General features: G+C 42.7%; 1 protein-coding gene across 2 annotated transcripts in view; it reads right to left on the bottom strand.

Annotated features, from left to right (window-relative positions):
* DTYMK (deoxythymidylate kinase) overlaps positions 1–16,296 on the bottom strand; it is a 324,262-nt gene that overhangs the window by 175,060 nt on the left and 132,906 nt on the right. For both annotated transcript variants that reach the window (XM_044069607.1, XM_044069606.1), the window contains exon 3: positions 15,370–15,460. In XM_044069607.1, the coding sequence (XP_043925542.1) occupies positions 15,370–15,460 (91 nt within the window). The remainder of the gene's footprint in view (positions 1–15,369; positions 15,461–16,296) is intronic.

Raw genomic sequence — 16,296 nt, forward strand, 5'->3', positions numbered from 1 at the left:
TTGGTCCTTGGGAAATGGTCTCTGGATTCACAATAGGATTCTTGAAGAGAAATTTGTGATAGTCAGGTACTCTGTAGTACCTGTCAGGTTTCCTGGGAGCTGGAGGCAAAGTGTCTGGGGTAAGGCTGGATTCCAAAAAAACAAATCTACAATCTCCAAAACAGGAGGGATAGCTAGAGGCCAATGTTGTGGCAGGTTTAAAAATTCCCTAAGTCTCTTTCTGGACTGAGAATAGCCCTGGCTTTCCCAGAGGAAATGCTCCCTAAGGGTATGCAAGGTTTCACCAAAAGAAAAATCTTCTGATGGGGAAGCAGAGAGAATGGAATCCTCTGCATCAGAATCCTCATAAGTAGATAAGGGTAAGTCCTGGTAGTCAGAAGGAACAGAGATATCAGATTCCTGATCAGAAGAATCAGAAAGAAAATCAGTATTAGGTCTCTTAGAGGGGGAAGGCTGGCTTCCCCTAATTAAGGTAATAAGGTCTTCAGCCATTCTAATCATTTGTTTGAGGCATATGGGCCTAAGAATGCGATTTGGTCATCAGTTTTCTAGGCGTAGTACAAGCTTTAGGCCTGAGGAATTCGGTATTCTTAGCTTGAAACAGTCATCGGTTTAATATGAAAATCAGTAGGCCTGAATACACCCTCAGAAGCCGGTGCCTGCACAGAGGCTCTGGACCCATCCAAGGTAGAGACATCTGCAGGTTCCATAGTCTAAGAAGCATCTCATGGCATACCAGACTCCGAATGGGTCCCAGTAGAGGCCTGCAAATCTGTAGTAGCGGGTATCAGGGGCTGCGAAACCACCTGTGTACCGGCAGATTGGTGACTAGCTTAACGGAAGCATCGTCAGCAGTCTTGGACCTATGCAGTCTGTCTCTGAAGATCGGTAGATGGATGGCTTAACAAAGCCATTTTGGAGTATGGAGATCAAGAATGAAAGTATTTAGCTAAAAAATAGCCCGACGAATAGTTTGGGCGTTGAACAAGGCACAAAAAAGACAGCAAGGGACATCGTGGTCTGGGCCTAAACAGGTGACGCAGTAAGAATGAAAATCTCTGAGGCATTTGCTTTCCACAGGCAAGACAATTGTTAATTTTTTCTGACATCGGTTAGAGCAGGAAAAAAGGATCCCCAATAGGATACATATCTTTTTGAAAACTGCAGATCTGAAACTCAAACAAAAATTTCAGGAGTTGGCCAAATGGCACTTGCAAACCACTTCTGCTTCGGGCACCACACAGCAAGAAAGACTGATGTAATGGCGTCAGCTGCAAGTTTTATACCCATGACGACCTGACGTCATGGAAGAAGTGACAGCATCCGATGCAGAAATCCTAAGACTCTGGTATTCAGGCTGGCTGAGGACCATCGGCAGGCAGATAACCAAAATGTGATGACTGCAACAGTGACACACCAAGAACATCTACCACCACATGCATCTTGAGAAGACCCTTGGGGTTTCCTGAACCACACTTTCCCATTGCTGAATTAATTCCTAGAAAAGGAATCTTTGAGGAGTCGAAAAACATACACCCACAGCAGAATGGGCTTTCCCATCTTTCTCATACTTGGTTAATCAGTCTTTAACTTGAGCCAAACAAAGTTGTGCCATCAAAAGCAGCACTGACAAAGACTTAAAGGGCTCTGAAAAATCACATAAGCGGATCCAAGCATACCTCCTTACGGCAACGCCTGAACCCACTGCTCTGGTCATTCCTTCGATTACCTGTGAAGTGAGCCTCATGGAAGAGTTAGAAATGAAATTCAGGGGGGCCAGCTGAGAGGTAACAGACTCCTGAACCTCTATGGATAATTGCTCCTAAGAAGGTATCTGAAAGTTTTTTAATCAACTCCCTCTGCAGTCTGGTGAAATTTGCCAAGTAGTTCAAGGACCATAAGGCAAAGGTAGTTGATGCATGAACTAATTTCCCAAATCTATCCATTGTCCATGAGTCCTTGTTGGGAGGGTAGAGAACTTTCCTCTGCTAGTTCCTTTTTTGTGGCTGCCACAATGACCATGGTATCTCACAGGCCAACATTTTGTCCAGAATGGGTTATTCCTCATGGGCAGTGACAATTTTCTCTGGTCTTCGGGGGATTGCCTCAATGGAATCATGGACTTTCCATGCCTGCTGAGAGATCAACTCAATGAACTCACTGGTGAGCAGTTACCCAGGAAGTGGTAGGGTAACAAAAGCCTGCAGGTACATGGATTCCTAGGATAATGGATCGCTGCACTTCTAATCACCTCTCTGCTTAAGGATTTTTTGGATGTCTCAAAATGAGACATCAGGAAGTGACCATGGCGGATCCTTTGCCCTCATTGAAATCAGTCTTCTGTGATGAATTCTTCCAGAGAATTCAAGTGCTTCGTCTTGTACTTCTTCCCAGAGACCTCCTCAGTGGGGTGGTCTGGAGAGGTACTGGAAAAAGAGGCGGCACCCTGCAAGGAAACCTGAAGCTTTGGTACACACTGTCCTGATGGAGGCAAATGTTAAAGTTCTAAACGTAAATGTGACAGTTGGCTGTTCAGACATGGAAGGAGCCGATTAGCTGCTATAGATATTGGTATCTCTGTAGCCTTGAAAGCAGATCCAACCAGGGAAGGAAAGGACGGACCTCAGAGCCAGTGTCTCACACCTCGAGAAAATACCTCCAGAGAAAGAAGCTGAAACACAGCTAATCCATGCCAAAGCTGTGATGTGCAGAAGGCTCAGAAAAAATAGGAGTTAACTCAAGCACCTCATAACAGACAGGACATATACGGCTCCGAGAGGTCAGTGGTTCCAAATGAACCAAGGAACTCAGAGTAATCATCAGTTCCAGAGGTAAAGATATCTTCGGATCTGATGCAGTCAGCACTGGATTGCCTGGAACTAAAATCTCTGAAGCTTCAATGAAAGTTAGAGGAGAAAGTAAAGGAGGGGGAGTTGAAGACTAGATACCCTATCCAATGTGTGTAGGAACTGAGGTGGCCGCTGTCGCACCTTGCACCCAGAGGATTTTCCTCACCAAACTTTCCATGTCGTCATCAGTAAGGCTTCTAGAATACTGTGACCTGGGTCTCTCCAAAAAGGGAGAAGGGAGCCTGTCTGCAAAAGGATCGATTGATGCAGAGTACCCGGAGCTTGGAAGGAAAGATGCAGTAGAAGACTAATCTTGAAAGTGAGGTGACCATTCTGAGGAACTCTACACTTAAACATGCCTTTTTTCATGACCCTCTGGCACCAAAGACAAGGCTGGGTCCAAACACTAGGAAGTAAATTACTCTCTGTACTGAGGAAGTAGTCAGAGCCAAAGATTTACACAATTTGGTAAATGGGTTCCAAAGGAGAAGATGGAACTGAAACTTCTGCCTTCTTCGAGCTCGGAACCGATGGAGAAGTCGGAACCAAAGAACTTCTCTTCATTACCTTTTCTGAAACTTTGGAGAAGGACTAGGAAGGTCCGATTAACTTTTAGACTTTCCTTTTGAAAAGTCGTTCCAGATATGGCCTCCCCAAAAGAGGAGGGAAGCAGGCCTTTCAGTATCCATTTTTTCTCTCCATCACAGCTCTGTAACTGAAGAATGTTAGATGGAGCAGTCCTCCTGAAGATGGAGGGAGCCCAAACAATACATAAAGAACAGAAAGTACAGTTGTGTACACTTACTATAAATGTAGATGTTAGAGTGTATTCACAGTTGCAGTCATTACATTTGGGATACCTGCTTGCAAGTAGCCCTCAGTCGGCCTGATTAACAAAATCTTGGGTCCTGCATCAGTTGCTGTCCCTTATTCGATGACGTCAGAGATATAAAACATGCAGCCGACGCCATTACATCAGTTTTTCTTGCCCCAGATGACAGGTGCACCCCTAATGGGAAGCAATTAAATATACAAATACAATGATATACCTCCAACAAAAAAGCAAATATACCAAAAAGCTTTTAAGTATAGAAAAGGAAAGAAGAGGAATAGCCAAAATAAGTTAGGGGGCTGGAGGGAGGGTAACAAGGACTGCAACAGTGAATACACTCCAACATCTACATTTATGGTAAGTGTACACAACTGTACTAGGTTTTTCGTGTTTCACTGCTGCAGTCATTACATTTGGGTAGATGCCCAAAGCTATGGGTGGGAGGAGGAATTTAGATAGGATTAGGACCAGCTATAAGGCCCTGCAAGACTACAGTGGCAAAGCCAGCTCTGGATTTAGAGAAAATTGGCAAATGATAATGCTTGGTGAAAGTATGTACAGAACTCCAGGTAGCAGCTTCTAGGATGTCCCTGGTAGGGACTACTCTGAGAAAGGCTGTAGATGTAGATGCAGCACTGGTGGAGTGAGGTCTGATCCCCTGTGGGATAGTTTTTCCATGGTGTTTATAGCAGAAATGAATGCAATGGCCTATCCATTTAGAAATGGTTTGCTTTGAAATAGCCTTCCCCTCTGCCCCTGCAGCAAATGCCACCAGCCATTTTTCAGATTTCCTTTGAGGTTTAGTCCTGTCCAAGTAGAATGTAAGTTGTCTATGCACATCTAAGGAATGCAGTATCCTTTCCCCTTTGTTCTGTGGATTGGGAAAGAAGGTAGGCAAATGAATGGACTAATCAAGAGCCACACTGGATACCACCTTGGGCATGAAGGATGGATTGGTTCCGAGGAACACCCTGTCCGCATGAAAGATGAAAGGCTCCACTGCCATAAGGGCCTGTAATTCAGATACACTTCTTGCTGAAATGATTGCTAAAAGGAAAGCTGTTTTCCACAAAATAAATTTTAAGTCTGCAGTAGCAGCTGGCTCGAAAGAAGGTAGAGTGAGTTTCTCCAAAACAAAGTTAAGGTCCCAGACTGGGATTGGAGTTCTCTTGGGTAGTCTCAAATCTTTTGCCCCTCTGAGGAACTGTTTGAGCAGTGGATGAGAGAATAGGGGAGGTTCTGTGTTATAATGAGCTGAAATGGCTGAGGCGTAAATTTTGGAGGAGGAAAAAGACAAGCCCTTGTGAAGCATCTCAGTTAAGTATTGTAAAATCTGAGGTAAATTGGGCGCTGCTGTGCTCATCCCTTGAGATTGGTTCCAGGCACAAAATCTTTTCCATTTTTTAGCATACGATTTTTTAGTACTAGGCCTCCTTACCTCTAAAATGATATCCATCACAGGTTTACGGAGGGATGGTACAGGAGAGATTAGGTAATTAGCCAGGCTGCTAGGTTCAGTGTTAGAAGCAGAGGGTGCAGAATCTGGTTCTCCTGCTGAGACAACAGGGAAGTAGTCTGAGGCAGGTGCCATGGGGATAACAGTGACACACTGCGCAGGAGGGGGTACAAGTGTTGGCATGGCCAGTCTGGAGCAATCAAAATCATCCTTGGTTTGCCCTGTTTGGTTTCTAGTAGTACTTTGGAGAGCAGAGGCAGATGGGGGAAGGCATAGACGGATAGGTTTTTCCAGCTGAAGGACAGAGCATCCACTGTCCAGGCTTGTTTGTGGGGAGTCCTTGTGCAAAATTTGTCCAATTGGAAGTTCTGGGGAGAGGCAAACAGGTCTATATCTGGGATCCCCCATTTGCTTGCCAACATGTTGAAAATCCTTGGTTCCAGTTTCCACTTGTGTGGGTCCATGAGGTTTCTGCTTAGTCTGTCTGCCAGTGTATTTAATTTTCCTGGCAGGAATTGAGCTTGTAGGTGCATTTGGTAGCTCAAGGCTGTGTTCCACAATGCCATGGCTAGTCTGCAGAGGGGGTAAGAATGTGTGTACCCCCCTACTTGTTTATGTACTATGGAGCGCATCATCATGGAACTCATTAACAAAGACATTGGGATCCTCCAAACACTTGAACCGACCCAGTTCGGCTTTAAGGGCAGATCATGCTTACTAAACCTGGTTGACTTCTTCGAGACAGTCACCAAGGCCATAGAAGAGGGGAAGGTAGTTCACACAGCCTACCTTGACCTCGCCACAGCCTTTGACACCATTCCCCACTCGGGAAATACAGAAACTCACCAGCATGAACATAAACCCCTACGTCACAAGATGGGTTGGCAACTGGCTTACAGACCAAACTCACACGGTAAGAATAGTGGGCTCCAGGTCCGACTAAAACCAGTCACATGTGGTGTCCCACAAGGCTCAGTCCTGGGACCCCTACTGTTCAGCATATACTTCTCAGAAGTACAGGCAAACACAGGAGGACTATGGCTAACCAAGTTCACAGATGACTGCAAACTGGGAGCCATAATTGACTCTCTGGCTGACACGGACATTCTCCAAAAGGGCCCGAGACAGACACCTGGTGTCAAAGTCATGGTCTCAAGCTAAATGCCAAAACATGCATAGTTATTCCGTTTGGGAAAAACAAAACGCCCATGAATTGCCATATAGGTGGCAGCCCCCTTAATACAGAAGAGGTAATAAGAGATCTGGGGACCCAGGTAGATAGTAATCTCTCCTTTGACAATCATATTGCCAAAGTAGTTAGGAAATCCTTCTATGTAGCCCATCTAATTACTAAAGGGTTCGCATCTAGAAATAAAGAGATTATAGTGCCCCTCTACACGTCACTCATCAGACACATCATAGAGTACAATGCCCCTGGGATGTACCTCACAAGACACTTCTCAACAGCTGGAAAGATCACAAAAGTACCTCACCAAGAGGATTACTGGTCTCAAACATATGCCCTGTGCAGCCCGACTGGAAAAAATCCAGCTGTACTCAGTGGCATATCACTTACTCCGAGGTGATCTCTGCCTGACTTAAAAAGCCATGTCCAACTCAGAATCGATAGATATGTTCCACCTAAAGAAATCCAAGTCACTGCGAGCCACTCGCTCTAGTGAGCTAAACCTTGCCACAACAATAAATAGAACATGCTGGAGGGACAGATTCCTGTCACAGAGACTCCCCATGCTTTGGAACAAAATTCCAAACTACATTAGACAGAGCCCCTTCACTAACACTCAAGAGAAACCTTGACGAGTGGATGGGTAACAGAAAATACACCTCTGGGATCACTTCATTAGCTCTTCTTGACAGAGGCTCAGTTAATCAATGAGGCGGCGAAAGCTGACACACTCTGGCTAGGCTTATAAATGCCCTCAGGCAGATAGCCTAGTACCTACCTATGAACAGTGTTGTCAGTCTTTACCTTTAGTTGTCCTGGAAAAATGTGGTCGTTGAAGGCTGTCAGAGCATTCTGTACAGCTAACATTTCTTTTTGATTGATATACAGGTGCATTTGACTTGGGTTCCATTTGCCCTGAATGCACATCCCTGCCAGGTGAGCCTCCCCATGCATAGTCTGATGCATCTGTTAGGGTTTGGGCGGCAGGGGGTGGTGTGAAAGGTAGTCCCTTGTTTTGGTGGCAGGTCTCTGCCCACCAAAGGAACTCTAGGCATAGGCAAGGTATGATAGGAATCATTGCTTCTAGATCCTGAGAATGCGGACACCATAGGCGTTTTAGATAACACTGTAGTTTCCTCATATGCAATCTTGCATATGGAATTAGAAGAATGCTTGAGGCCATGAACCCCAAGGCTTGCAGTATTTGTCTAGCAGATAGCAGGGTTTTTGTAGCCACTTGCTTGAAGTAGGTTGTCAAATGAATTTGTTTCTCTGGCGTGAGGAAACCATCTGGGAAGTTGTATTCAAGCTTGCTCCCAGGAATATAATTTGTTGACAGGGTACCAGGTGTGATTTCTTTTAGTTTATGGTGTACCCCATACAAGTTAGAACCCTTTGTACAAAGGCCAGATGATTCAAAAGTATGTCCTGGCTTTCTGCCTGAATTAGACAATCGTCCAGGTATGGATATATTTGAATATTTCTTTGCCTGCAAAGTGCAATAACTGGAGCTAAGCACTTTGTGAAAACCCTGGATGCAGTAGATAAGCAAAAGAGCAGTGGAGAGAACTGATAGTGTGTGTAGCCTGCTTTGAAGCGTAGGTATCTTCTGTAAGATTCCCTGACTGGGGTGTGCTGGTATGCTTCTTTTAAATCCAGTGTTGCCAACCAGGCACCTTTGCCTAGCATAGGAAGCAACTGGTGAAGAGTTCAGCATCTTAAATTTTGGAATCTCCAAAAAGGTGTTTAGAGTAGACAGGTCCAGGATAGGAAGCCATGTACTGTCTTTTCTGGGTACCAGGAAAAGTCTTGAGTAGAAACCTCGGCCCTTTTTCTCTTCTGGTACCAATTGAATAGCTCCCCATGCTTAAAAGAAAAAGTACTTGTTTTGGGGCCTCTGCCCACTGATTTGGGGGTAGGTCTGGCCACCCGCTTGGTGTTGGCAATGTGTGGAAGTGAAATCTGTATCCCTGGGACACTATATTTAAAACCCATTTGCCCTGGGTAATGAGTTTCCAGTTCTTTGCATGAAGAGCAATCTTTTCCCCCAAAGGGGCAGTCAGTTGATAAGTGCTTGGAAACTGTAAAAGGAAGTCATTGAGGCAGCTTACCATAGGGGGGAGTCTTATTACTCCCAGATTTGGAAGTGGAGGCCCTCCACTGCTTAGTCCTGTACGTACCCTGGGCCTGCAGCCTGGGAGCTCTGCTGGATTTGGGTTTGGACTGAGAAGGTCTGGAAGAAGCAGGAAAGGATCAATTCTTGGAAGACCAATGCCTACTAAATCTTGGAGGTTGTACTTGTAAAAAATCTTTAACAGTTTGCATAGATTTAGCTTTTTCTTCCATCTTTTTAATAACTACTTCTGCCTTGTTGCCAAACAGGCGGTCCTGGTTTAGGGGAGCATCCAGTAATTTTGCTTTAACATGATCTGGTAGGGATTGCTCCTTTAGCGAAGCATGCCTTCTAAGTACAGACCCAGTTACCGCAGCCCTGCAAGATGCCTCGAGTAAAAAACACATTGCAAAGTATGTTTTACAACCTGTTCAGCTGAATGCAATAAATCCTGTAAATCTTTATTTTCAGCACAATCAGGAAACATCATTTTCTGTTTAAGCAATCCAGTAATATGCTGCTGATACTTCAACATATGAAACTGACAGTTTAAGGCCCTAATTGCCAAAGCTGCAGAAGTGTATACCTTCTTACCCCATCTATCCAGCGCCTTGGGGTCTCCATCGGGGGGGGGGGGTAGGATTTTTGGCAGTAGTAGCTTTAATGCCCTTATGCCCCTGTGAAATGGTCTCAGGATCCGCAGTAGGATTTTTGAAAAGGAACTTGAGAGAGAGTCAGGGACCCTGTAATATCTATCAGGTTTCCTGGGAGCAGGAGAGAGTCAGAGGCCAAGCAAGATTCTGCAAATGCATCATCAACAATGTCTGATACAGGAGGTATGGCTAAAGGGCTGTGCTGGGACAGGAGCAAAAAATCCCTAAGCCTCTTTTTAGAGTCAGAGAAATCCTGACTTTCTCAACGAAAATGCTCCCTGAGAGTATGCAAGGTTTCACCAAAAGAGAAATCCTCTGGGGGGAAGCAGAAGGAATGGAGTCCTCAGTGTCAGAATCCTCATAGGTAGATAAGGGTAAAACCTGGTCATCAGAGGAAACAGAAAATTCAGAATCCTGGTCGGAAGTTTCATAAACAAACGCAGTCCTAGGTCTCTTAGAGGGGAAAGGCTGGCTTCCCCTGATTAAAGTAATAAGGTCTTCAGTCATTCTTATCTGTTTTTAGGCATAGAGGCCTGACCATGCTGTCTGGGCATTAGTTTTTTAGGCATGGTTCGAGATTTAGGCCTTGAAGAAGAAGATGGCGTCGGTTTAATACGCAAGTCCGTAGGCCTGAATACATCCTCAGAAGCCAGTGCCTGCACAGCGGCTCCGGACCCATCCAAGGTAGAGACATCCGCAGGTTCCAGAGTTGAAGCATCTCGAAGCATACCAGATTCCGAATGGGTCTCAGTAGAGGCCTGCAAATCAGAAGTAGTGGGTATCACGGGCTGAGAAAGCACCTCACCGAGTACTGGCGACTGGCTTAGGAGAAGCATCGTCGGCAGCTTTGGACCTTGGCTGCCTGTCTGTCTTTATCTCTGCGTTTTTTCAGAATGTCGGTAGTCGGATAGCTGACTGAAGACATATCAGGATAACTGAACAGAGCACCAAAATATTTAGAAGCGTAAATATACAGACGACAGACAGTTCGTGGTTTAAATAAAGTACAAAACCGACAGCGAGGTACATCGTGGTCTGAGCCTAGGAAAGAAATACAGTACGGAAGAAAATCTTTGAGGTATTTGCTTTCCACAAGTAATGCAATTATTTACTTTTTCTGACATCTGTTAAGAGCAAGAAAACGTTTCCCCAACGGGGTACTTTGCTTTTAGTTGATGACTTCGGTTCTGAAACTTGAAAACGAAAATTCCAGGAGTCGGCCGACCAGCACTTGCTAACTGCTTCTGCTTCGGGCACCGCACGGCAAGAAAGACTGGTGTAATGGCGTCGGCTGCATGTTTTATACTCCTGACGTCATGGAAGAAGGAACAGCAACCAACGCAGGACCCAAGACACTGTTAATCAGGCCGACTGAGGGCTACCTGCAAGCGGTTAACCCAGATCTAATGACTGCAACAGTGAAACAGGAAGAACATCTTTGTGACCACACTTCTCACAGTGCTTGAAACCTGCCAGGTCTTGGTCATCTGCCATGCTAAAAATACCACGCACCACAAACCAGACATGCACTCAAAAATGAAGTCGGGAGAGATTAACTAAGAAGGAAGGATTAAAGTTTTTATTATTATTTTTTTTTTAAAGGAAAGGAGGAAAATCAACAATGATATTCAAGAACTACACAATGTGTAGGGGAAACTAAAAGGTAAGATACACAACATTAAAGGAAAACTGATACTAACAATAAAAGGATACTTTTGTACAACAAAAATAGAAGGGTAAGGGTTTGTTTATGAAAAAAACAGTTAAAATGAATAAAGTATAGGAAAATTTTCACTTGTCTGGCTCGAGAGAAAATGGAACCACATCTAACTTGCAAAGCAGCAAACGAGATGAGAGGTAATTGAGATAGGCGCACCACGGGTAAGGGATGAGCTTGAGAGTCCTTGGTTCCCATGAAACTTGACATCAGATTCAGTCATTTTTATTTGTTGAAAACCTTTCTATAATGAACACAGTGTGAAGATATTATGGTAGTACCACATATACTGTGTATATATAGGGCATGGTGTCTTTCCTCCAATGCTCCACTAATGGTGCTTCAATGCTTCAAAGGGAAGCAGTGTGCCTTATGTCCCTTTTCATCATCTGAATAGCTTTTCTGGACCTTCACGTAGTCTAACATTTGCATCAGTTTCTGCTGCTTCTAGTTTGTCCAAGCAAAACATATTCCTTTCCGCAGTTTGTGCAGTTTTGAACAAATGTAATGTGCAATTTCACTGCAGGACACATTAACAGCTGAAAGATTTACATCATCAGACAATCCAAGAACAGTGCACACTGTACAACTGCTCAACCATGCACACAGGTGAAGGAAGACAGAATCACACAAACCAAATACAAAAAGTGCAGGATGTCAGTCTTAATCTTATCTTACCATTGAACAGACAAGGTTATCACCCATAACTGAACGTCAAGAATTAACAAAAGTTGAGAAGTGAGTAAAAGCTGACTGACAAGTGTTCAAGCTTTAGACTTTGTCAAATCAATGCTTGAGAGTAGCTGTCTTGTTGCAAGCCTGCTACTACCATCAGCTTCTTCTGTGCCCCTTTGATCTTGGCAGCAGACTTCCTTCTTGAACATGCTGCCCCAAATCGATCGGTAGGTGGCGGATGTCTAATGTTTAACCACTTTTAGAATAATTCTGCACCACAAGCTTCTTTGGGTCCAATATCTTCAAGTAAAAACAGTTTTGCAAAAGCCCCTATGTGTCCTTTCTAATCTGAAATTCTCTCTTCATAAGTGACCAAGCAACACAAGTTAAATGTTATGGGACTGCCAAAGCAGAGTTTTCCACATTTCAAATTGGGTGATCCAACCAGCAAATGAGAAATCTGCAGTGTATTTACAAAACTGACCAGCTTAATATTACTGCACCCCCCCAAAAAAAAGAAAAAAAACACACACCAAGATGCTACAAACAATTTTAAAATCGATACAAGTCCTCCAAGATAATGGCAGAAGAACTAAACGCTGTTTTCCATCACCCATTGCAACCTCCACTAACACTGCTGTCTACATGGATTCTCTTCAAAATAACGAATTACCATAACGTCAACTTGCAAAACAGTGAGACAATGTCACCAAAAATTTAAATGAGCTCCTGGAATGGTGTATCCGGGAAATTAACCACTTGGCCACCATGGCGCACTTTGCTCTTTTCTCCACTGTACTGCAATCTCAGAGTTGGTATATTTAGTTGGAGTGATGGAGGGAGCATCCTCCCACTTTAGTGGGTTTAATTTGTTTTGGTTTGTGTTTTATTTATTGATGGCCAAGTGATTAATGTCCCGGAGGCTAAATATGCTGTTCTGGAAGTTCGCCCATTTAAATTTTCAGCAATGTCGTCTCGCTGTTATGCGATTCGACATTATGGTAATTTATTGTTTTGACAAATCTGCCCACATACTTCATTCCTAAAGCTTTCTGTTTAGGGTTTGGATTTCCATTCGTATTTCTCTGGAGTTTGAGCATTTTCTCCACAGCCTTAAAATATCCATACCATTAAAAGAAAGCTGGCATTAATTTCTGACTAATTCTGAGTGTTTCACCAGAAAATCAAAAATGTTAATGGATACAGGGCAAAATGTGAGGGGGAAAAAAGGCAACGTTCTGCAAGATCAGGGATAGATGAGAACTATGGCATGTAAAAAATATTTTCTGCAAGTCAATGTTAGTCCAAGTGAAATGCTAATCGTTTGGTGTAGAATGAGTCAGTGTCACTAACAGTGAAAGATGAGGGAGGGTCTAAAAGTTACACAAGTCCAACTGACAACCACAGGCATGAATGTCTAGGATTCACAGGCATCCACATCAGAAATGTCCTGGCATCTATACCAACTTACAACTATTTGCATTCCTGAAAAGATTACACTGTATAATACTAGCAAATACTTTATGACATCTACAAAGAGACAGTATAACGTATGCAGTACTTTATAACTACCAAGTGATTTAGATAATGAGGCTATGGTAATATAACTAAGTATATTAGCGATGTTAAATGTTGTATTACAAGAATATTAGACTAATTAAGCACGTGCCACCTACTGAAATTTTTTCTTCTACTCAATAAGTTCATAGGTAGGTACTAGGCTATTGGCCCTAGGGCCTATATAAGCCTAGCCAAACGGTACACTGGCTTTTGCCACCCAAGAAAAGTTCCTGTGCCCCTGTCAAGCAGAGCCACAGAAGTGATCCCCAGGGTGAATTTCCCATCTCCCATCCAATCAAGATTTTTCTTGAAGAGTGCTAATGAGGAGCTTTGTTTGATATAGACAGGTAGTTTGTTCCAGAGTATGGGAAGTCTCTGAGATAGGAATCTATCCTTCCAGAATGTTTATTGTGGTGACAAGGTTTAGGTCCCTAGAGCGTGTAGCTCGGAGGGATTGGGATTTCTTTACGTGGAGCATGTCCAACAGCTCTGGGTTTGACATAGCTTTGTATGTTAGGCAGAGTTCGCCTCTGAGTAGGCGACTTGCAACAAGAGTAAAGCTGGAGTTTTTTTGAGACCGTCTCCGTAGGGCATCTGTTTGAGGCCAGTAATCCTCTTTGTGAGGTATTTCTGTGTTCTTTCCAGTTGCTGTAGATGTCTTGTGAGGTACATACCAAAAGGGGCGTTGTACTCTATAATGGGTCTAATGAGTGATGAGTAGAGGGGAACAATAACCTTTTTTCCTGTATGAGAAACCTTTTGTGATGATGTGCCATGTAGAAGGATTTCCTGACTACTGTGGCGATGTGATTATCAAAGCAGAGACTACTGTCCACCTGTGTCCCAAGGTCTCATCACACTTTCGGTGTTAACAGCCAGTTACACAATCCACCTGTCAACAAAATTAAATACATCATGTAATCATCTTACAGAATGCGTGTGGTGTTACCTTCTTATAGACATTGGTAGTTAAGTCTACAACATCAACCCCAAAGATATCTTTTTAATTTTAAAAGGTTAAAATACTAAAACAAAAACGAACTTGCAACATGCAAAATAAAAACTGCAAGCCTGTTTTTGTTTCAATATTTAACATTTTAATATTAAAATAAGCTGAGACATACTGAAGTACCCGAAGGACACAGAAGTGCTCTTCTCCGTCTGTTGCTATGTCTACAACACAAATTTGATGGACAGTTAAAGCAAGACCAGATAAGAGGAAGTATACTGTAACTGACAGCTGTCTGCCCACCAAGTGCATAGAAGTCCGTTTATTTTTTTATATACACTATTTGCTGAAGTAAATTTCGGCCAAAGTCTTTTTAGTACCCAGCTGCTGACAAGCACTAGCAGAATAGCATTTTAGTGTAGTGTTACGAAATTTATTCTATTTTATTTTTATTTTATAATTTGTTTACCTGAAAAGTCCGACTTGTAATGAGCCAATTTTCAGCAGAGGCCCAGTGACAAACGTTCCAGACGCATGTGTTTGTAATGTGGGAGGAAACCCACAAACGCAGGGAGGACATTCAGAATAAATGAATCAGTGAAATGCATTTCAAAATTGAAGCTAGTTATATGTATTTCTATTGTGTCTTATAAATCATGTTTAAAAAGTTTAAAAGTAACACAATATAATTTCAGAATAACAGATTACTTCTCCAAGATAAGCACATAATTTTTTTGTCTATGAAGGCTTGTATTCACACAGAGACTTGACGTGTGCCAAATTGCTCTGAGAAAGTTTAGGCATGACATGGGAATATGTGCCACTTTCCCTTGCAAGAATAAAACGTGTACAGGTAAGGCTCTCATTTTATTGAGGTCAATGTTATTCCACTTTTCAAACAGATAAGCAGTGATGACTTTTGCTTATGTCTGCTAGTGATAAAGAAACCAGTCATTTAACTATATTTTCCAGACTGAAAATTGCTATGACAGGATGTCTCATCTTAAGTGTACCTTTGCTGAATTCTTCTAAAGTATGTGTGCAAATATCTGCTGTGATAAAATGCTAAAAAAAATATTCATTTTCACGTTGAGTTTCTGTTGCACTACAGGTAGACTCAGTGCAATAGGTTTTAAATTTTTTTTCGTACTTCAAAACCTTGTTTGGTAGTGAAGTTTTGCTTTAAATGTATGCAGAAATATGTTCAAAAATTACACTCATGACAATACTAACAGGTTTTCATTCTTACAACATGCCATTATATTAAGTGCTTTACAAAAAAATAGAACGTGAAGATAGTTTTGTTCACAGGATTCAAGTCAGTGACATCACTACTCGTGACTTAACTCTTCCAAATACTCATGGTCTTTCATACTTACTTCCTTTGCACTTGTGAAAGCAACGCCAGAAAAGGCATACCTATCTACGACCAAAGTAATTCCAGAGTTTAATTTCTGTTTGATCAGTGGCCTAAAAAACAAAACGAAAAAAAAACACAGTAAAGGGACCAATACAAAAAATTTAAGATAAGTACAACTTATCTAATCTTCCTGGTAATTTACCTGTCATGTCTCATTTGAACAGTCTTGGGGCCTCTTCCTTATTATTTTGTAGCTGTACATCATATTTGTTAAGTATCCTACATATTTCTTAAGTCACTTAGTCTTCAAACACACTACTAGGGTTCTTTGTATATGTAAACATAGGTGTCTTATTCTGTACCTTAGCTTTCTAAACAAACCGTTCTCCAGCTAACTTTACCTATTGCAGTAAGTATGCAAGTTTACCAAATCCGATGTCTTTCATTATTTCTTCGGAGGGATACTACAAATGGATAACCACAACAGTCTTTGTAGTATAACAGCCTGTTGTGTGCAGACCTTGCTAATGTCCCATTTAATAGGTGCTTACCATTACTGAATTACATGCATAAAATAATCATAGGAGGGTGCTAGGCTATTGGCCCCGAGGGCCTTATAAGCCTAACCAAGAGTTTAGCCCAGGTTTAGACAAGTCAGCCCCAAAGCCCCTCTCCAGCAGGGACACGGGTGGAATCCCAGGGGTGTATTTTCAGTTTCTCATCCAGTTATCCAGGTTGCACTTAAGGGATTATAAGGTACACTCCTTGACGTGGAGATGGAGTATATTCCCCAGAAAGGGGAGTCTCTGGGATACAAATCTGTCTTGCCAACAAGCCCATATAAGTGGAGCTTGACTTGTGGATATACAGCAGTCCAATCAAGGTGGAGTCTGAGACTGCTCTGCATCCCACACAGAGGTCACCTCTGAGGAGTCTGTATGAAACA

Source organism: Protopterus annectens, chromosome 4.part0, assembly GCF_019279795.1.
Source record: "Protopterus annectens isolate FY-2018-M chromosome 4.part0, PAN1.0, whole genome shotgun sequence".
Classification (NCBI taxonomy): domain Eukaryota; kingdom Metazoa; phylum Chordata; order Ceratodontiformes; family Protopteridae; genus Protopterus; species Protopterus annectens.